Source organism: Phyllostomus discolor, chromosome 13 (genome assembly GCF_004126475.2).
Source record: "Phyllostomus discolor isolate MPI-MPIP mPhyDis1 chromosome 13, mPhyDis1.pri.v3, whole genome shotgun sequence".
NCBI lineage: Eukaryota > Metazoa > Chordata > Mammalia > Chiroptera > Phyllostomidae > Phyllostomus > Phyllostomus discolor.
This window is the reverse complement of record NC_040915.2, coordinates 47,055,509-47,077,620: the sequence shown is the minus strand read 5'-3', so window position 1 is coordinate 47,077,620 and position 22,112 is coordinate 47,055,509. Positions and strand designations below refer to the sequence as shown.

The 22,112-nt window shown below is 60.9% G+C and overlaps 1 protein-coding gene across 1 annotated transcript; it reads left to right on the top strand.

The window, feature by feature from the left end:
• The first annotated feature begins 676 nt into the window (after positions 1-676).
• LHX5 (LIM homeobox 5) lies at positions 677-8,890 on the top strand. The gene is made up of 5 exons (XM_028529061.1): positions 677-849; positions 2,922-3,145; positions 3,805-4,082; positions 4,759-4,924; positions 8,523-8,890. The coding sequence occupies exons 1-5, from the start codon at positions 677-679 to the stop codon at positions 8,888-8,890; spliced, it is 1,209 nt and encodes a 402-aa protein (XP_028384862.1).
• Positions 8,891-22,112: the final 13,222 nt, after the last annotated feature.

Genomic DNA, 22,112 nt, shown 5'->3' with positions numbered 1-22,112 from the left:
AAATATGTGTGAGGGGAGAGAGAGAGAGGAAGAGAGAAGCAGTTTTCAGATCCCGCGGCCCCCGGCCCCCGGCCCCCCACTGCAAGGTAAATACTTACTTCGCCTCCGAACCAGGTACAAGCTAATACTCAACAATACTGATGCCTTGTTTTTTTTGCTCTGTCCGGACCGCAACGCTGTAGCCAATTTAGATATGCTATAAATTTAAGAGGTTGCCATGGCCACCGCGCACCCATTGGCCGGCGGGCCCCCTACGTGCTGCGCCACGTCACCAAATCTGAATAAGGATGCGCGAATTAGGCGGCGGCCAGACAAAGATGAGGATCTGGACCGCTTGAAAGTGGGGGAAAGTGCCGGCGCCTCCGCCACCGGGGAAAGCCGCTCCGCAGCGCCGAGGCCAGCAGCCGCCCGAGACACCTGGGGGAGCTCGTAACCAGCGCTGGGGCGCGCGGCCCGGGGCATGAGGCTGTGAACGCCACCACTCCCCACCCTAGCCCGGGCGGCCCGGCGCCAGGCCAGCCATCACCCAAGGACTTGACCGGCGGAGTCTTGGTCCGGACCGGACTCGCCCGGCGGCAGCCCAGAGGAGAGGCGGAGCGCAGCGGTGGGCCCGGGGCCCGAGGGCCGGGGGCCCAAAGGGAGGGCGAGGCGGCCCGAGCCGCCGGGGCGCGGGGCTATGATGGTGCACTGTGCCGGCTGCGAGCGGCCCATCCTCGACCGCTTTCTGCTGAACGTGCTGGACCGCGCGTGGCACATCAAATGCGTTCAGTGCTGCGAGTGCAAGACCAACCTCTCGGAGAAGTGCTTCTCGCGCGAGGGCAAGCTCTACTGCAAAAATGACTTCTTCAGGTAAGAGGCCGTGCAGCCTGCGCGCCCAGCCTGCGCGCGCTCCGTGGGGGCGCCGGGGAAGGGGAAACCAGGAGACTCCCTCCCGGGCTCCCGGGCTCCCCGGCTCGAACGGGGAGCGGGACAGCCCCCTGCTCTCCCCTGTCCTTGGTCAAGGAAAGAACCCGACCCTGGGGCGGAGCAAAAGGGAAGCTGCTTCCCTGCCTCATGGCTGCTCCTCCAGGCCGGCTCGGCTCGGGGGTGCAGCGGGGAAGGAAGCCCCGGCAAACTTGCTCCCCACGGGTCTCTGCTCCTTCCCCGCGGCTCCAATTCCAGGGTGGAAGCTGCAAGCCCCATTCGGAGAGAGGAAAGCTTTTTGCAAAGTTAGGGGTGGCTGGTGGCTTCTCCCCCCAGGCAAGTACATTTGCCCCGGGGGCTGCCCTTGTGGTAGTGCAAGCCGGGCTCTCAGATGCCTGCTGAACACACACAAACTTCCCAGCTCCAGAGAGGGCTCAGCAGGGACGGTGTCCTCTGAGGCAGGGGGGTGGGGGAGGGAACCTTTACCCCCTCCTGCCCTCACCCAGCCCCTGAAATATTCTCTCCCACGTTGAAAAGTAGCAACGACATCCGAGCAGAGAATTAGGACCTCGGGCGTCTAGCCCTGGGCTGTGTCACCTCCTCCTGGCTGCCCACAGGAGGCAGGCCAGGGAAGGTGGGGGGGGGGGGGGTCCCTTCTCTGAGCCTCAGTTTCCCCGGGGTGGGAACTGCCGAAATGTGGCCTGGAGGCTGTGGGGTTTTCGGCAGCTCAGCCCCCGCCGGCTCCCACCCAGCGCCGGAGAGCGGGCTTTGTGAGTGCGGATTCCGGCGCCCAGGGAAGGGGGGCGTGAGGAACACCGCGGAGCGCGGCCGCCCGCCCGCCCGCCCCGGCCGCCCGGCGCTGGGGAATTTGAATAGGAGAAAATGTCAGCCGCGCCTCTACACGTGTAAACTCCCGGGCCGGGGGAACCGAGGTCCCTAATGTGGCGATGCTTGCAGAGCGCCTAATGATTTTTGATAAGGTACATATGGCCAATTACGCTCGCTGGATAAGGCCAAAAGTGACTTATGGCTTCTAATGCCCTCACTACATCAACGTCACCCAAATTCGCCCTGTTTAGAGACCTGGGTGTGGGAAGAGGTGGGGCCCCAAAGTCCTGGGCGCTCTCCCTCCCCCCAGCCTGCCCCTCACCCCTATTAGTGCCCCTCTGCACCACCCACTCCGGAGGAGGCTGGCCCTGTCCCTGCACTCAAAGAGGAAAAAAAGAAAAGGATGTAGACCAGGAACGTGAGAAGGGGGGGGGGGGGTTGTGAGCGGTCTGCGTGCTGGCCTTGCAGGTGTAGGTTGCCTTCTGGGCACATTTTCCCGCTGCCTGCCAGGGCCAGGGCTTTGGAGGAGGGCTGGAGCCACGGTCTGGTCCCGGCTTCTCAGGCTCCACTGTTCTGGGGCTCCTGCTGTTCACAGGCTCCTGACCAGCTCTGGTGTGTCCCAGCATGGGGGCTGGAAGCTTCCAGTGCGGGTGGTGCTGGGAAACAGCAGAAGGTTCCCTCCTTTCTGCTCCGGTGCAGGGCAGGAGAGGGGCTCCCCGCCCCGTCGCTAGAACCCGCCAGTTAGGCCGTCGGGTCCTTGCTGGGCCCCAGCGGACTGGAAAGGATCCAGGAGGCAAAGCCAAGAAGTGGCCCACATCCCACCTGGCTGGCTTAAAAAAGCCTCCCTGACCTGGAGAGGCCAGTTTGCCTTGAGCATCCCAGACGGATGTGGGGGTGCGGGGAGCAGCTTGGAGCGCTCTGGGCCCTCTGCCTGGCCGAAGGCGGTGCCCACTGCTCTGAGCCCAGTGGGGTCCAAATAAACCTGAAGGAGGCACACGGGTCCCAGTCCCCAGAACGGCCCAGGAGGTTTGTCTCACTTGCGCTCCGCTAGGGAGCACCGGATTGGAGTCTCACTGGGCAGATATGGAAGAGGAGACTTCGTGGAAGCTAGGGAGCGTGGGAAGCGGTGAGGGGCTGGGGAGGCCGGGCCCGCGCGCTGCCGCGGCTGACCGGCTGCGCCGCGTCCGCAGGCGCTTCGGCACGAAGTGCGCGGGCTGCGCGCAAGGCATCTCGCCCAGCGACCTGGTGCGCAAGGCCCGCAGCAAAGTCTTCCACCTCAACTGCTTCACCTGCATGGTGTGCAACAAGCAGCTGTCCACGGGCGAGGAGCTCTACGTCATCGACGAGAACAAGTTCGTGTGCAAGGAGGACTACCTGAGCTCGTCCAGCCTCAAGGAGGGGAGCCTCAACTCAGGTAGGGGGCTCCGCCCCTGCCGCCTCGCCCGGCCTGGCGCTCTCCGCTGTGCCCACCCCGAGCTCTCCACTCGCGGCCACCCGCCAGGCAGGCCTCGGGCCAGGCCGGAGCTGGGTGCTGGGAGAGAGACGCGGAGTCCCCAGCCAGCCAGTCCCCAGGACGCCGGGACCCCAGCTCCTTCCTTCCCCGCTGTCCCCAACTCAGGAGCCTTTTCCACGTTGCCACCTTGTCCTGTTGGAATCTGGGCGATTTCCTCGTGCTCCTTTTTTGAGCTCCTGGTCCTTTCTACCCGCCCTGGGAGGCCACTAATTGGAAGGAGAGAAGGGAAAGGAAGATCCCAGGCCCCGAGGGCTTCTGCACCCTCCTTCCGGCCCCTCTCGGAGAAGGCCGGGCTCTCCGGAGGGCGTGCCTCTCCTTACCCAGGCAATCGGAGAAAAGTGCTGGGAAGGGTAGAAAAGGGCCCCTCCCAAGGCCCAGCCCGCCCGGAGGGAGGGGGCGGGCACCTGCCCCTGGGGGAGGGGCTGCGGCTTGGTTTGGGAGGGACCCCAGCTCAGCCGGCGTTGGCCCGGGCCGGCTAAAACCGGCTCCCCGGTCGGAGAGGCCTCGGGGCTCCCCGCCGGCTCACGATGCTGTCCCCTTCCCGTTCCGTCCGCCTGTAGTGTCGTCCTGTACGGACCGCAGTTTGTCCCCGGACCTCCAGGACCCACTCCAGGACGACCCCAAGGAGACGGACAACTCCACGTCGTCGGACAAGGAGACGGCCAACAACGAGAACGAGGAGCAGAACTCGGGCACCAAGCGGCGCGGCCCGCGCACCACCATCAAAGCCAAGCAGCTGGAGACGCTCAAGGCCGCCTTCGCCGCCACACCCAAACCCACGCGCCACATCCGCGAGCAGCTGGCGCAGGAGACGGGTCTCAACATGCGTGTCATCCAGGTGCGGCCCAGGCCGGGGCGCCCGGCCCCCTGCCCAGCCCGCAGCGTCCCGGAGCTGGGAGGCTCGGAGGAGCGTCGCACCCCGCTTTGCGCCCTATTTCCATTCCGGTTGTAGGGGCAGTTGGTGCGCTCCAGGCTGGGTCCGGCTGGTCAGACTCTTTCTTAGCCAAAGTCTCTGGTCACTTCGCCTCTCGGGACCTCGCCGCGGCCGGGTCCAGGAGGGCTTTAAGCCGTGCTGGGGGCAGGCCCTTCCCGTCCAATCACCTCCTTAGCAGAGGAGGAGGCGAAGTCCCTCACGTGCCTCCTCCCTGCTCTAGTGCTTGGGCAAACAGACAAACGGCTCTGGCCAGAGTGCGGCTGAGAAGCCGAGGGGCCCAGTCCAGAGCCAGGCCGGGCAGGAGGCCTTTATAAAGCCGTCAGACCGCGGGCGGGTGAGGACCAGGAAGCCCAAGTCTTTATGAGTCGCCCCAAGGGTCCGCGAAATCCTTCACCCTTGGCTGGTTCACCGAGGCCCCTCTCCACCCCTCTGGCCTAATCCGGCCACCCCCCCCCCCCCAGCCCCCACTCTCAGGACAGTCTTGGAGGAGGGAGGCGCTAGGACCCAGGGGGAGCAGCCCAGGCAGGGAGAGGACCCCCACCCCCCACAACGGAGCTCACAGCCCCCTCCTCCGTCCCAGGTGTGGTTCCAGAACCGGCGGTCCAAAGAGCGCAGGATGAAACAGCTGAGCGCACTGGGCGCCCGGAGACACGCCTTCTTCCGGAGTCCGAGGCGCATGCGTCCGCTGGGTGGCCGCTTAGACGAGTCTGAAATGTTGGGGTCCACTCCGTACACCTACTATGGAGGTAAGGGGACCCGCGATGCTCTGCCCGACACCGAGGCCCTCGTCCTTTCTGGGGGCCGAGGGCGCAGAGCCGATCCCCAGCTCTGAGCTGCCCAGGGACTCCCTCGCTCCCCTCTCTCCACGCAGGACAATAACGGACACACCTTCACACACACACACACACACACACACACACTCTCTCTCTCTCTTCCTGGATGCAAAGCCAGACACCTGGGCAGTAACACACACCATCAGACAAGCAGCCACACGCACCCACACGGGACACGTGGGCACCCTCCCTCGCACACACACTCCAGCTCAGACACCCCGGGGACACAGATCTAGGCACAGGATCACACGTGACCACCCACAGGGACACGCTACCCGAGATGCACTGACTGACAAGTACACCCCGGGAGGTCCACTGGCTCGCGCACTCCCCACACCCCCCGCCGTCATTCCAAGTCCGCCACTCACAAACCCACACGCACCCTGCCCCCACACCCACGGGACACACAGCGCCCCCCCCCCGCCCTCGCCTGCAGCCGGGTGTGCTGGACACTACGGGAACTCAGGCGCGGGGAGGGCAGTGCGGGCGGGAGGGGCGGAGGGAGGAGGCCCTGTACCCCTCCGCCCGCTCGCAGGCGTCCAAGGCGTCGACCCCACTCGGGCTCTGCGGCTGCGGGGCCTGGGCACGCGGCCTCTGGCACCAGGGGCCCAGAGCCCCGCTCTGGGCGGGACTCCAGCCCCAAGCAGACCAGCATGTAGCGGAGGCCGGGGGCTCAAGGATCGGGTCCACCCAGTTACCCGGTTACGCACTCCCTGCCTCGGGGGCTGCAGGGCCGGGTAGCGGGAGTTTGCGGAGAGCAATTCGGCCGTTGACGTCACCAGGCTCGGGCCCGGGGTGAACTTTCCTCTCGGCCAGCCCCCTCCCTTCCTCCACCCCGCCCCCCTCCCCCTTTCCTCTCCCCACCCCTTCATCTCCTCCCACTGGCTTGGCGGCGACCCGTTCCAGCGCCCCCACCAAGGGTTTTGCGGACTCCCTGGGCGCTGGGGCGTCTCAGCATTTGCTCACCAACCTCCACTTCCCAGGCGCGTGGGCTCGAGGACGGCACCACCGTCTGTGTTTCTGAGCCTCTGAATTTGGGGAGCCCCTCTACCGGAGAGGGGTCTCTGCTCTGAGTTGCCCAGTGCCATAGGCCTGCGGGGGTTGGGGTCGGGAGGGTGCTAGTAGCTCAGTTTGGGGAGAAGCGGCTGCTCTTAGAAAAGTGAGGGCGAGGCCTCGCGCGCAGGCCAGACGCACGAGAGTAGATACCGGCCTTGCTACATTCGCAGGGTTGCGAGGTTCGATTTTCGGGTCTGGCCACGGTCCCTAGAAATTGTGCGCAAAATGTGTGGCTGTGTTTTGGGGTGGGGGGGGACTCTGTGATGTCAGGGCCCAGGTTGTGGGGCTACAGATGCCCAGGGCAGCCCGGATAGTGGACCGTCCTGGGGTCTCGGCTCTGGGATCCTCTCCACCGAACTTGGTCTCCTTCCGCACAAAATCTCCGGAGGTGACGGGGCGGTGCCGGTCGGGCCTTTTCTCCCCGCCCGGATCCTTAACCGAGGCTTCCCCAGGACACGGAGCCCCCACCCGTCCTGCCGCCGGGGCCCCCTCTTCCCCCGGACTGGGAGGGGGGAGGGGCAGGCCCCCCAACCCCGGTGAGGCAGCCCCGCCTAATCCGCGCTGGGAGATCCCGGCGGCGGCGGCGGCCGGCAGCGGGCGAGAAAGGGGCCGGGCGGCGGGCCGGCGGCTCCCCGTGGGAGCGCGGACAAAGCCCCAGCTGCGGCTTTTGTGCCCTTTTCAGACGGTGTTTGTTCCAATTACCTCCGGCCCGGCCGCCATATGGGCGGGGGCGGCGCGCTCCGCGCGGGGGCCGCGGTCCTCGCCGGCGGACCCGCTCGCTGCGGGCCCTGGCCGGCCCCCATCCCAGTCCCTCGGGGGCCCCGTATTCGCGCTTCCAACCTTGTGCTTCCGTTTCGCCGAGAATGGAAGGAGTGGTTCTTAAAAAAAGTAACTGGCGACCGTGTTTAGCTGTTGCCTAAATCATCTCCAAGCCTCCCCTCTAGACACCTCCGTTTGGACTGATTTGGGGTGTGGAGAGGGGAGGGGAGGGGGTGGCCGGGGGTGGCCGGGACTCGCCCGCGGACGGAGCCCCCAGGACGAAGCAGGGGTGGTGGGCTTGTCGAGGAGACTCCAGCCGCCGGGCACGCTGGTTTTCCCGCCGTACAAAGCGGGTTATTGCCACCAGTGCGGGGCTACAAGGTGCTCCCTTCACGGGGTCCCACACCCCAGTCCTTCAGGGGCTGACCTGGGGGGAGAGGAGCGGGTTGTCCGCAAGAGCCCGGGGGAGTGTGGGCCTTGAGCGAAGGTCAGAAACCATTTGTTGAGGACGGGGCAGGCCGGAGTCCGGGTCTCCTGAATTTGTGGGCAGAGCACACATGTGCGCGTGTTTCGGGAAAGAGGGCCCGCCCACACCCACCCCCAGATTCTCAAAAGAGCCCCGAGTTCCCCGATGCCTCAGACTCTGGGTGTCCCGGCCAGCCCACCGCGGAGTGGGACTGGAGGACCCAGCCTTTCCCCGGATGCCCCCCATGGAACTCTGAACATGACCCAGAGAATGGCGGGTCCTCCTCCTCCTCCTCCGGGTCTCCCCAGGCGCTGGGGCTCAGCTTTCTGGGTTCCAGGCTAAGCAACATGGGTGCAAACGGTCAGACAACCTGGACATTCTCCTGGGCGGGCGCAGGGCTGGGGCGCAGAGGGGGAGGGTCAGGGTGCGGAGCCGGCCCCTTCTCGCTGCTGCTGCTGCGGCGGATGCGGCGCGGCTCCCGGCTTCTCCCCGGCCTGGCCGCGGCAGGGCCTCAACCGTGGGCGCTCCGGTCTCTGTCGCCCCTGCACCGCCTCCCCGCTCCTCTCCGTGTCTCTGGCTTTCTCTCGGACACATCTCCCCCGTCTCTGGGAGCATCTGTCTCTCCCGACCCTTGGTCTTGTGCTTGGGTCCCTCGCTGGGATTCCCACATGTGCTCTGCGGGTCCCCAGTCTCTCCCGCGCCGGCCGCTGGGTCTCTTTCCTCGTCTTGCACCCCGCCGCTGTGACTCTGGGGCCTTGCGGCTCAGCCCCCTCCTCGGCCCCCCCTTCACTCTGCCCTCTGCCCATCTCTCTCTCCCGCGGCTTCCGCACCCCTCGCTCCCTGCGCATCTCCCACCAACTCTGAGACCCTGTCCCCGCGTCTCTCTCCGTGTCCGGGAGCCAGGGGACTCCCCACCGCAGTCCGCATCCCTCCGGCTGTGTCTCCCACATTGGAGTCTCTCCCTTTTCGTCCGCTCTCACGATCCCTCTCATGGTCCCTCTCCAGATCCGGACCCCTGGGTCTGCTCGCCGAGGCTTCCGCCGGGCCTCCCTCTCCGCGGGTCTCTAACCTCGAATCAGTGTCTCCCTGTCCCCCCATTAACGCCCTCTCCGGGCGGCCCCAACCAGGCTTGCCCACCTCCCCCCACGTCTCCCGGGTCCCGGTTCCCCCAGGTCCTCACTGCGCCCCGCATCTCTCACGCCCTCCCTGTCTCCTCCCTCCCTCCCGCAGACTACCAAGGCGACTACTACGCGCCAGGAGGCAACTATGACTTCTTTGCACACGGCCCGCCGTCACAGGCGCAGTCCCCGGCTGACTCCAGCTTCTTGGCCGCCTCCGGGCCTGGCTCGACGCCGCTGGGTGCCCTGGAGCCGCCGCTGGCGGGGCCGCACGCTGCCGACAACCCCAGGTTCACCGACATGATCTCGCACCCGGACACGCCGAGCCCCGAGCCGGGCCTGCCGGGTGCGCTGCACCCCCTGCCCGGCGAGGTGTTCAGCGGGGGACCCAGCCCGCCTTTCCCCATGAGCGGCGCCAGCGGCTACAGCGGACCCCTGTCGCACCCCAACCCGGAGCTCAACGAGGCCGCTGTGTGGTAAGGCCACCGGCCCGGGCCGCGCCCCCGGGCGCAGCCTCCCCACAGCAAAACGCCCACCCGTGGCGGCCCGCGGCCTGGGGCCCCCTCAGCGGTTCTCTCTCGGTCCACACGGAACCCGCAGCTGCTCCTCGGCTGCGCAACGCCGCGGGGGCGACCCCCACCGCCACCCCGCGGGCTCTCCGGGACCCCCGTCCCTACGCCAGCGCTCTGCTGGCCGCCGAGAGCCATTTCTTGGGACCAAAGTCCATCCTGCAGAGGGTCGAGAGATCTCAAGCACGCTCCAGACTTCCCGCGACCCCCCACCCACCACCTCTTTGGACCAAGAGAGGGTCGAGGCCGAGGGGCGGGGTTGCATTCCGCGCACCCCTCCCCCGCGCGCCCCCGCCCTCGCCATCCGACTGGCATTGTTGGCATCTTATTTCTCACTCTGCTTTCCCCTCGTGTTTCAAACGAGACGGTAAGGAAAGAGATTGGAGGGAGAGAGGAAAGGGAGCGAAATGAGGAAACGAGGAGAGATGGAGAGAGCGCCAGGCGGAGAAGATGGAGAGAGTGACCGAGCCACACGCCGGAACGGGGGTGTCGCGGGGAAGAAGGCCAATCCACCTGCGCGTTGGCGCCCCCTGGTGGCCACTCTCCGGGCTCAAGGTCAGCTTTTCCAGGAAGGTGGGACAGTCCGAACGTTGCAAGCCCGCTCTGGGCCAGACCAGCCAGCCTCTCCTTCATTCCATTGACATTTTGGGGGAGCCCGGGGGTCCGGGCCAGACCCGAATACTCACCCATCCTGCTCTGCCCCCCCCCGGGGCAAGGCGCCAAGATTTCTGGGCTCTGGCCCACAGACCCGGGGGCCTGGAGGCTGGGTCGTCAGGATGTACAGTATTATACTTTTTTGGAAGTTGGACGCTTCTAGTTTCCTTATTTTGTATAAAGAAGAAACAAATAAAGTATGTTTTTGTGTTTACTGTTTATTTATTGTACTCTAGTTATCTGGGGCTGGACATTTTTATATTTTTAAGAGGAGGGTGGGCAGAGCAAGGGAGGGGAAGCAGAAAGAGGTTTACCTAAAAAAAAATCACAAAAAAAACAACAAAAAATCAACTTTTCTAAAAAGAAAGATTAATAAAAAAATTCTTTTTTTCCCTCAGTGCCGCGTGGTTTTCTTTTCCTGCCTGTCTTCGGAGTCACTCCCTGTGAATGGGGACCCTTCTGTTCTCTGGCCCTTGTTGCTAGCCTAGAGCAGGTACAGTGGGTGCAAAGACCGCCCCCCCCCCTTGTCTAAACGAGGAGTTCTTTCAGACACGACCAGGTAGTGAACGTGGCTGCCGTGTGTTTTGACAGGTGCACGGGGCACCATCTCCCCGGGCTTTGTGTGATAACGCCAGTCCCCCACAGACCTGCCTGGCAACGCAGTGACCCTGCAAAACAGTTGGTGAGGGAAGGGGTGTGTGATGGTGCTGTGCTGGTCCGCAGCGCGTCGAAAATAAGTAAATTCTAGCTTCACTCTTGATGATGCCACCATGCGATTCCAGGTGGCAAAAAATACATTAACTAAATTAAATTTAAATTTTTTTTAAAAACCCACCGGGCTGGTAAGATGCTTGTTACCTGCAAGGTGGTAGTAGGACAGGCATGTCCCCACACAGAGAGCAGGGAGATGGTGTCACTCTGCCATTCTGACATGTCAGTGACAGTATGTGCTGTCGTGTACGTGAATCAGCGTGACAGAAGGGGAGCTGCAGGGGGCTGGGGCCACTTCCTAAAGACCAGTCCCTCCCTCTTTGCCTCAGTTTCCCTCCTCACGAAAGGGATCAGAAAGGGTGCTCCCGACAGTCCCTTCCAACTCAGACCCTGCGGACGAAGGCGGTAAAACTAAGGGGGAGCGTGTCCTGCATTCGGGTCCCTGTCACCCCTGCGTGGGGTTGGGGGTCTTGCCCATGTCAGTGGTGGCATCGAGAAGAAGGGGGCAGAGAGACGGGGGGAAGTGGACACTCAAGTGGGACGTGCTCACACGGAGAGCCCTCCTCTTCCGGTTTTCCTTCCCCGCGGGCTCCTCGGGGATAAGGCCCGGCGGCCCGGCTGTCTGCGTCTTTCCCTGCGGTGCCTCCGTCTGCAGCCGGCACATGCTGCTCGCTCATTGCGGAAACCTCAGACATTTCAGACAGACAAAAGGAAGGAAAAGGAATCACCCCAGGTCTCAAGCGCTGGGGTGATGTAGCCGATGCATTTCCTTCCAGACCAATTTTATGTTTTGTTTTGTTTTTCATTTTAAAACAAGACACGGGGCATGCAGGTGCCTGTCACATGCCCGCAACACTTCGGTCTGGAAGAAATGGGAGGGGAGACACCTGCTCTCATGTCAGGGGACACTTGAGTGGCCCTAGATGGGGGAGGGGGGGCGGATACAGTCTCGGGGGGTGGCTCAGGAACCCAGGTTTCAGGAGGGATGCTCGTGCCACGGTGATAATCAGCACACGGGGCCAGCTGCCCGTGGTCCCTTCCTCTGAGCATCACAAGGAACGGGGATTGGGAGCAGAAGTCACCTGGGAGGAGGGTGGTGGCTGCAGAGAGTAGGGAGCTGGGGCCCAGGAGACCCTCTAGCTGGTCATGCCATCACCTTTCTGAGCCTTCGTTTGCTCCTCTGTGGAATGGGCTCACAGAGGTCTTCTGTCCATCATTTAACCTGTGGCCAAGAGTCAGGAAATGCAGGTCCTGGGTTCCATCCCTGCTCCCATCCTCAGCCAGGTGTGTGTACGGACAGGCATCCATTTCCTTGAAGGATGACAAGGGAAGAGAGGAGGACCCTGGTCAAAATCAGCTCCAATTCACCCCCACTCCTGTGAGCTCATGTCAGCCTCCCAGGTGCCAAGAGGGCTCAGGGACTCAGGGAGGAGATGCCCCGCCCACCCCACCTGGGGCAGCTGTCAGTCACGACACTTCAGGAGGGAGGCGGTTCCTGTGGAAGGCCGAGCCGGGAAGGGGAAGCATCGGGAAGGGATCTTAGCTCCTGGACGCCCACAGCTATTTCTCAGGGTGTGATCAGAGGGGGGTGCTTGTTGAACACGCACACACACCCCTGGGACCCATAGCCCACAGCTGGACCTGCCCTCTGGCCTGGTGCCCGGGGGCTTCCCATTGGACCAGCTTCCCCAGGTGACGCCCATGCCCCCAAACAGGCAGGCCCACTGCCCCAGTCTGATCCCGAGTCTACTTCAGCCCTCACAGCGCCCCCTCAGGACGAGTATTGTTATTCCCATTTTGCAGATGAGGAGACGGAGGCCCAAGAGGGGAAGTGAGCTCCCTGGGGTGTCGAAGAGCCGGGGAGGGGCGGAGCCAGGTTGTGAATCAAGACCATCTGCTTCCAGGACCCGCATTGTCCCGGGACCCAGGACAGAGCCCGGCACTGGCTAGGCCTCTTTCTGGGTCTACTCACTACATGGGTAGGAGGAAGGAAGGAAGGAAGGAAGGAAGGAAGGAAGGAAGGAAGGAAGGAAGGAAGGAGGGAGGGAGGGTAGGAAGGAAGGAAGGAAGGAAGGAAAGAAGGAAGGCTCTCCAGCTGCCATGGAAAGAGACTGTTTAAGAAAGGGTCCAGCCCTGGCTGGCGTAGCTCAGTGGATTGAGCTCAGGCTGCGAGCCAAAGTGTCACAGGTTCGATTCCCAGCCAGGGTACATGCCTGGGTTGCAGGCCATGACCCCCAGCAACCGCACATTGATGTTTCTCTCTCTCTCTCTCTCTCTCCCTTCCCTCTCTAAAAATAAATAAACAAAATCTTTTAAAAAAAACATATCAGAAATATGCTTGCATAGTTATAAAGGCTGATATAATAACGTTTAAAAAAAAGAAAAGAAAGGGTCCCATGAATGCTAATTCTCCCTGTCAGTGCCCTCACTGGACTTTGTTTAAACCGCCTTCCTGGGTTAAAGGGAGCTAGCCGGAAGCGCGAAGAGCCTTATGGAAACTGCCAAGGTCAAAGGCAGAAGGACTTCCGTTCCTCCACGCCTGCCCTTGTTTCTTTCCCTCTCCCTCCCTCCCCATCCCCTCCCCCCCCCATGCATGTATCTGTTCATCTCTATCTCTTCATCACCGGTACTTATTACCATTGAAAAATAAAAGATTTCCAAGAGAAAAAAAAATGCTTGGAAGCATGCAGGTGAGGAGGGGATCCAGCCCCTGGCTCCGACCTCCAGCCCAGGGAGGAGGGGATGTTGCCTCCCCCACGCTGCCCCTAGGCCTGAATTCGGACCAAAGCCGGACAGTTGGACCACTTGCATTCACCACCCCCAGCCCTGGCCATGCGCGCGGTCCCCGACCCCACTCCCGCCCTCCTGTCCTGAAATAAACACCCCACCGAGCCTGAGAGCTGACCCACTGTGCTCAGGACTAATATTTAAAATGCAGAATGGCTGCGGAGGGCTCCCGCGCCCAAGCCTTGTCGAGCAGTAAAAAGATATAAACAGAATAAATTACCTCTCCAGCTCGGATTATGAGAATACCCATCTCCTGACCAGAATTTTAAGTCCTGCCTCCCGCGCAGCTCTGCGCGCGGCTGATTTATGGAAACCCGGGCACTTCTCTGCATATTTCTTGTGTGCAGCCGAGTGACCGAGTTTACCCTTCCTATGCCATTAGCGTTATTAACACCTGGGCAACCGATCATTGCAAATGGGCCATTTCCGTGATGAACGGGGACCTCTCCTGCCGCTTCTCTCAGGCCGAGCCGCGTCTGGCCTCCTCTGTCTGCATTTGGTGCCAGGGCTCGGGACCACCTCTGCTTCCCCCCAGCCTCTGCCCACGGGCTCCTGGGAGCTTTGGCAGGAAATCCCTCCGCCGAGCAGACGCCTGTGGCTTTCTGGTGCGCACATGGAAAATGACGACTTTGCCCCTATGCTTTATTCTTCGGAGAGTGTTCCAGATGGAAGGCAGTGGCCCCATTGACCAGGGAAAGAAACTGAGTCTCAGGGAAGGCAAGAGACTGGTCTCAGGGGCCACGGAGGGTTCACCGCGGAGCTGGGGTCAGAATTCGACCTTCTAGCCCCTTGATACTCTAATCTGCAGTCCATGGACCAGCAGCGGCAGCCGCAGCAGCACCGGGGAGCTGGGCAGAAACACACACACAGGCCCAGCCCAGAACTTCGAACCAGAGGCGCACGATCCCCGGGGATCGCGTGCACGTTTGGTTTTTGAAGCGTTGGTTGAGAAGCACGCCCAGATTCCCCACCGTCCCTTTTTTTCACCGAAGGAAAGCCTTACGGTGTCAATTCTCTTGGCTCAGAAGTAGCAGGGACCCCCCCAAGTCCACGGTCAAACTGAAGGCCGACCTTGTGATGCCAGCCTGGGCAGCCGCCGCGCTGTGTCCGCCTCCCGCTCCATCGTAACGTCCCAGCCCACGTCGGTCTCTGTTCCCATTCACTCCCACGCTGTGAGCCTCCGCTCTGCCGTCTGCAAAAAGGACACAAGAATATCGAGTGGCAAGGGTCATTGTAAGGGCTAAACAAGGTCCCATGCAAGCATGTCACAGTTTAGGCACAGGGCCTGGCGCGGAGCAGGCTGTGGAGTAATCAACACCGAATGAAATTAATAATAATAATAATAATAATATAGTAATGATAGCAATGGCTATGTACTGGATGCTGTAATGACTGCTATCATCTGCTTTTCTTCTTTAAATCATTTTTTGTTTTGTTTTTTTAATTTTCATTTATTTATTTATTTATTTAGAGAAAGGGGAAGGGGAGGAGAAGAGAGGGAGAGAATCATAAATGTGTGGTTACCCCCCACGTCCCCTCCACTGGGGGCCTGGCCCCCAACCCAGGCATGTGTCCTGACTGGGAATCGAACCAGCAACCCTTTGGTTCACAGGCCTGCACTCAATCCACTGAGCTACACCAGCCAGGGCTAAATCATTTTTTAAACTAGGACAGACTTCCCAGCCTGCTGAGACAGAGATGCAGCTCATTGCTTCCGAGAACGTACAATCAAATGTCCACACTGTCCACTGGAAACATGCACGGCCTGTGAAGAGAGGGAGGGGTCTGGCCCGAGCAGGAGGTCAAGGCCTAACAGGGGCTACTTGGCCGGTCGGTTTAAAAACAAATGCGCCATCAACAAACGAGAGAATAAACAAGGTGCAGTATGTCTAGGAGGTGGAGTACTATGCAGCCCCGAAAAGGGAATGAAGGGCTGATACTTGCTGAAATGAAGATGGCCATCGAAACACAACCCGAAGTGAAAGAACCCAGTCACAAGAAAACCGCATGTTGTCTGATTCCATCTACAGAATATAGGAAACGTCCAGAACATGCAAATCCAGACAGACAGGAAGCAGACTGGTGGCAGCTGGGGCCAGGAGGAGGGAGCATGGAGGGTCCTGCTTAATGGGGACGGGTCTCCTTCTGGGGCGGTGAGAACGGATTGGAACTGGACGGAGGAGACAGCTGCATAACATCATCGATGTGCTGAATGCCTCTGACTTGTTCACTTTAAAATGACCAATTGTGTTGTGTTTCACTGGACTAAAATAAATATGAGTTAAAAAAAAAAGAAATGCAATTTTATTGTAATCAGGGACCTCCGAGACTCTCAAACCTGGCTAAAAAAAATAAATCCCTGATGTCTAATGGGGTGTTAATGCAAAGGTTTGGCTATAGCAACCCCAGCGCCCTCCGACCCCCACCCCGGCAGATATTGCTGGAGAAGGGAGGGGCTCACCCTGCACACTTTTGTGGGGTCCCCCAAGGCCAAGTCTGTATCGCTGTGAGGTCCTGCAAAGCCATTATCTAACCAAGGCAGGGGGACCCCCGGGGTGGAGGGCTGGGTAATGTCACAGGTGCCAGATTCCTCAGGAGGAAGCCACCCTCTTCAGCTCTCTCTTCCAGCCCTTCTGATCGCGTTAGGAAGGGTCACTTGTGCCTGCGCACCCTAAATGCCCCTCTGGCCCTCGGAGCGCAAACATACCCTGGGCAGGCTTGCAGACTCGGCCCAGCAGAGGCTGGCTACGACGGAATGACGTCACTTTGTTTTCGTTCTTGTGCTACAGTTATCGCTACACTTATTGTCCAACTCTGGGAAGCGATACTGTCTCCCCATGTAGTGTGGCGATAACATTTTCTTTCTCAAAAGCCGTTATGTCTTCAAGAAACGTATGAATTAGTTCAGAGTAAAGATGGCTCATGAAGCTGGCACAGCCCGAGGTGGCGATGAGTTTGGGGGTGATATTTCGGGAACGTGTGTGCCCGACAAGCCCCCGCCAGGGTATACCAGAGACCCCTCAGTGCTGGACACGCAACCTCACGAGAGTTTCCGTTTGGGACTGCCTTGGCTGTGGCTGTGCTGTGTGGCCGTGGCTAGGTGACTCACCCTCTCTGGGCCTCGGCCTCCGCAGCCGAAAAATGGGAGCCGGGGGGTGGGTGAATAGACTGGAAACCCTGCAGCCAAGCTGTACAGACCTCCACCGGACTTTGTGAATCTTCATTCATTCATTCAGCAAATATTTGTTGAAGGTCCAGTGTGTGCTGGGCACTCCTCTGGGCTCTGGGTTACAGATGCGAATAGACTTGATTGGATGCCGGCCCTCACAGGGGTGACACATTCCGGGGGGACAGTAACGGGGGCGGGGGGACAGTCAGCATGTTCCGTGAATGGTAGGGAAGGAGGGCGATGAGACAGAGAGTCGCCAGGCACTGAGAGCGACACTCGGCCAGGCCGGGCGAGGGCACGGCGAGTGTTCAGGACTCGCCTTGGGTGCACCACGGAAGGGGAAAGGAGCATATAAAAAACTCAGCGCTCAAGATTAATAGCACTTTAATATAATATTGTGGAAAATCAAAATTAATGCAGAATCCTCTACAGTGAACAAGATGACAACTTTTTTTAATTATTCTTTTTTTTTAAAGATTTTATTTATTTATTTTTAGAGAGGGAAGGGAGATAGAGAGAGAGAGAGAAACATCAATGTGCGGTTGCTGGGGGTCATGGCCTGCAACCCAGGCATGTGCCCTGACTGGGAATCGAATCTGCAACACTTTGGTTCACAGCCCACGCTCAATCCACTGAGCCATGCCAGCCAGGGCTGACAACTTTTTTTTTAAAGACAGAGTCTGACAGGCCTAGGGTCCAGGGGAGGGTAAGACATCAGGGTCGGGTGAAAGCTCACCTTTCTTTAAAGTGTCGGCATGCTATTCATCACGGATTGCTCCTGCATTCATTTTCATTTAAAAAAATATTTCATTACAGTATTATTTACCTTGATTTCTGCGTTACTGGGCACCCCTCACCTTTGGCTCCCAAGGCTGGTGCCTCTGCCGCCTGCCTGTAGACCCGGCCCTGAGAGGCAGACCATGAGCCAGGGGGCGCTTTTTCGAGGAGCCAACATGTAGCCGAGGCCTGGATGAGGAGACACTGCAGGCTCTGCTGAGATGTGGGGGAACAGTGTGCCAGGCAAAGGGAACAGCACGCACAATGGCCCTGAGGCAGAATCAAGCCTGGTGAATTCTGGGAGGGGCAGGAGGCTGGTGTGGCCTCAGTTCAGGGAATCCGGGCTGGAGCTGAAGCCCGAAAGGCAGGCAGAAGCCAGATGACACAGGGCCCTGGGGGCCAAGGTGAGGGGCATGGGAGGGTTTAAGTGGGGGATGGGAGGGGAGGCTCTATCTTAGGCTTGTTCAAGGTTACCCTGGCTGCCGAGTGGCAAACAGATTGGGGGTGGCGGGGTTGGGGGGGTCCTCTAGACTGGCAGCAAGCAGGCCAGTGGGGAGGCTGCTGGGCACCCAGGCAAGGGACATGCCTGGCTGGTGTCCTATGAGTTTGCTAGCGTCTGTCTGCCCCCCGGAAGCCTTCAAGGGGTGCTTTTATCCCTTATTGCACAGGAGAGGAGACCAAGGCCCCAAAAGGTGAACTCACCTGCTCGATGTTCCAGCTTCTAGAAAGAAGCGGGGGTGGGGTTTGAACTCAGGTCTTCACACACCCAGCCGGGCCCATTTTCTGCCCACCTACCTCCGATGAAAGGGTTACTTAGATCATGTAACTTCGGGCAAGCCTCAGTGTCCCTCATCTGGAAAATGGGGTGACCTGTAGCCCTGGCGCCCGGGAGTCAAGGAACCTAAGGACGCCCCGCACAGGCCAAGCGCTCTGGTACTGCCACCTTCCAAGGAAGAGAGGGGGACCTTTCCCACCCACTTCTCCTCCTGCTGCTGCTTCTCCCCTGCAGAGAGAAACTTGGGTATTTGTTCTGCAAACATTTATTTTATTCTTTAGGGTTTTGTGGGTTTTTTGGAAGGGGGAGGACTGGTGAAGGTAATCAGTTTTCAGCCTTAAGATAAAAAATCGCGGCGAAGGGTCGGCTTGACTCTCGATAATTAATGGGGCGGCTTGTAATAGGATTCTCCTGCCCCTGGTGCTCCCGGGAAACACCTTTTTACATAAGATATTGCCCACGCTGGAGTGGCAGCGGGGTGATTTATGGGGTTCCCGGCTCCAGAAAACCTCTCCTGGGGTCGCCCAGCCCGTGGAATTTATCAGGGAGTCTGGAAGCAAGGCGAGGAGCCCGCCCGTGACATTTTTAGTGGAGTTTAAAAAGGACAAACACTGGGGAAGGGAGAGGCCGGTGGGAAGGGGAGCGGAAGGGGAGGGTCCCGGTGGACTGGGTTTCCCTCTCACGGGGTCTGAGACGGGGATCTCGGCTGAGATCTCTTAAGGGGGGACGCAGGGCAGAGGGGGAGGTGAGTACTCGGAGCGGGGTCTGGCCCCAGCCTGATGCCAGGGGGAGCCCTGGACTTTGGATGGCACCACAGGGCTGCTCTGCCTGGAGGGCGTAAGGGGGTCCGACTCTTATACCCTCATTTAATCACCAGCCATTGGCTGTGGGCCAGTGCCGGCGTTGTGGGGGAGGGGTAATGTCGGAGGCGGCTCTGGAAGTGGCGCCACCTACTGGCTCATCTCCTTGGCCTCCGGCACTCCCAGCAGTGGGGGCTGGCTGCACCCACCTGCTGAAGGGGCTGTCCAAGTGGGGGCACCACAGCAGGGGCGAAGGTTTCTGGGGGACAGGCGATTCACATCAAGGATGGGGGTTGGGGCTGAGGGAGGCGGGCAGCGGCGGGGGGAGGGAAGGGTCGGACATCCCCCTCTCCCAGCACTCCGCCTCACGCCCAGAATAAAAGCCAAAGCCTGGACCACAGGAAGTCACCCTCTTTACCTCCCCGTTTCTTCTTCTACCGTCTCTCCCTCCCCCTCTCCCCTGCAGCCACGGGGCCTCCGCAGACACTCTCACCTCAGGGCCTTTGCACATGCTGTTCCCACTGCTCTTCCCCCTCCAGCCCCAGCTCAGAGTTCACCTTTCCAAAAGGCCTTCTCTGACCGTCCTTCCTCAACAGACGGAGAGATTGAGAGGCTGAAGAATCAGACCCAGCACGAGCCACAGGGACACTCTGGACCCTGATCCCTACAAACCAGCTCTAACAAGACCCCGGTGAGACCACCGGGGAGAGCTGGACACAGACTGGGGAGGAGACTGCCACCAAGGGGCCACTCGTTCACGTGACGAGGTGGGAATGGAATTGTGCTCACGTTACAAACGTTCCTCCTCCTCTGCTAGGAGCCCACACTGACGCACTTTGCAGATAAGGCAACACGCCCCCCGGGGCTGCTGTAACGGCCTCCAGCAAGTGCACACAGCTGCTGCACACAGGGCACTGGGGACGCTGGCCTGGCCATCCCGTTCCCCAGCATGAGGGTCAGAGCCCCCTCTGCAGGTGGCAGGGCGTGTGCCCTGCCCTGGGAGCTCTCGCCGGGGCTGGGAGGGTGGAACAGCAGAGGCGTGACCCAGGTCCCCCTCCTCACACCCCTGCCTTGTCTGGGCCAGCGCCGGGGTAAGGACGCCTCCTTCAGCAGCCCGAGGCTGCACTCCAGGCCTCTGCCTCGCCCTAGCTTACAGCCTCAGTGCAGGGCTGGGTGGAGGGCAGGCGTCTGGAGGCAGGGCCGTCAGAGTCGGCCTGGTGAGGGGACAGAGCAAGTGTCAGCCCCTGGCACCCACAGGGAAGCAACGGAGCTCGCTCGGGGCCTCAGGACGGGGCCCCACTGGGGTGGAGAAGCCGGGCATACCCCCAGCAGGTGTGCACACCTGGTGCCCCGTACCCGGTGCTCCCCGCACAGCCCCGGGCCAGCACGGAGAAGCTCTGCTGCCAGGACCCTCCTGGCGGGCCCCCTGCTCTCCCACCGAGCAGTCCGAGAGGGCAGAGACAGAATGCTGAGGGCCCCACGCCCTCGCCGTCTCCCGTGCCCCCTCCCGGCCCTTGGCGTTCCTTGGGTGTCAACCAGGAAGGGCTGAGCTAGGGAAATGGGTGTGTGTTATCTGGATGGGGTCAACGGGCCCCTCCGCTGCTTATCTCCAGCTCCCCGAGGTCAGGGGAGGAGCAAACAGCAGCTGACACCTCTCCCAGGAGTGCAGCTGAGGGCGGAGGCCTGCCTGGGAGGCAGAGCACCTGGAGGGCCGTGAGCTCTGCCCCTCACCTGGAGGCGCATGGGGTCGGGGAGACCACTGCTGGCTGAGGCAATCCCGGAAGGCTTCAGGGAGGAGGCCGCCCTACACTGGGCTTTGAAGGATGTGTAAGAGTTAGGATCGGACGGGGCATGGCAGGCAGGGGACACAGCTTAAGCAAAGCAAAGGAGGGGTGAGAGCAGTAGGGGGTAGGTGCACGAGCCTCAGATGTACACATAATAGGGTTCCAGTCCAGCTGGATAACTGGGATTTATTTTTATTTTTTATTTTTTAAAGATTTTATTTATTTATTTTTAGAGAGGGAAGGGAGGGAGAAAGAGAGAGAGAGAAACATCAATATGCAGTTGCTGGGGGTCATGGCCTGCAACCCAGGCATGTGCCCTGACGGGGAATCAAACCTGCAACACTTTGGTTCACAGCCCGAGGTCGCCAGCCAGGGCGGCAACTGGGATTTAGAAGGTCAACGGCTCTGGGCCTCAGTTTCCTCACTGGCAAAAGTGAAGATGATAGTAGTGTCTAGCACGTGGGTAATTGTGGGATTAAAGGACGTGAATGCTGAGGCCCACGGCACACAGTTAAGGGCTCTACAAATAAATACATGCTGGTTCCTCCCCTCCCCCACCCCCGCCCCTCGTGGCTGGGGAGGAGCGCTCAGGGGTGGGAAGAGCTGACATTCCCTGCAAGACCGCACGCGCCGGACCCACAGTGAGAGCCCACAGGCAGCCCACGCTGTGGGTCAGAACACTGAGGCGCCGGAGGAGACGCCACCTGCTCAAGGTCGCCGGGCTGGGAAGGGGACACAGAGCTCAGGTTCGGGTCTGGCCGAGTCCACCTCTGGGGCTGTCAGGGCCCCTCCTGCTGCAGGGAACTCACATGGCAGGGCTCCAAGGCACCGGGGCTGGGTCCTGGTGGCTGTGGGAGGGGCGCCCCTGGCACAGGGTCTGCGGTCAGACAGAGGGAGACGGAGACAAAGGCAGCGGGAGGAGCAGCAGCGGGGGTCCCGGCCACTCTCTGACCCTCTTGTGGAGGGAAAGGCAAGGGCGCCTGGGGGAGGGCAGAGCCGGGGCCAAGGCAAGGAGGTGGGCAGTGGCAGGTGGACTGTTTCCAGCACAGAGGTGCAGCCTGGGGCCCAGAGAGGGAAGGGCCCTGGGCTGAGGTCACACAGCCTTCGTGAAGCAAGGGGTCGGGCCTCGGGGGGGCCCGGAGGTGGATTCTGCCAGGGGCTATGGCTCGGGGTGGACCCCACATCCTCTGAGCCTTGTTTCCTGCAGGGGCTGTGAAGGCTTTGGGTAGAGGTCCCCGTGCCAAGACCCTGGGCCCCAGCCACTTCTGGGGCCTCAGCACCCCCAGCTGGAGGGAAAGGCCCCATGAGGGTTGGAGCCAAGGAAGGCCCGAGGGGCTGGGCGGCCATCCGTGCCCTGGTCGGGAGTCCCCATTGGAGGCGCTTTGCTGCCCCCTGGTGGTTCCACGGGATTCTAATCCTTCCAAGAACCGAGGGGCCGATTCCGGGACCAACGTCCGCCCTCCTTGCGACCCACAGGTGCATCCAGACCCACCTGGAGGTCCCACCTCCTCCCCCAGTGTCTCACCAACCTCCACACAAAGAAGGCCAAGGTCCAAGAAATACAAAAATACAAAGTCATTGAAAATCACAGGGTCTGGGCCTGACTGGGCCGCATTCCAGTTTCGTGACCCTGGGTGGGTTAGGTCACCTGCCTGCGCCTGGGAAGGAACAGAGCA

What these genes read in the sequence shown, in the direction of transcription:
- LHX5 (XM_028529061.1), top strand. Translation starts at nt 677, where the DNA reads ATGATGGTGCACTGTGCCGGCTGCGAGCGGCCCATCCTCGACCGCTTT. An exon ending in GGAGGGGAGCCTCAACTCAG is followed by an intron (nt 3,146 to 3,804) that starts GTAGGGGGCTCC and finishes GTCCGCCTGTAG; the next exon opens with TGTCGTCCTGTACGGACCGC. An exon ending in TCCGTACACCTACTATGGAG is followed by an intron (nt 4,925 to 8,522) that starts GTAAGGGGACCC and finishes TCCCTCCCGCAG; the next exon opens with ACTACCAAGGCGACTACTAC.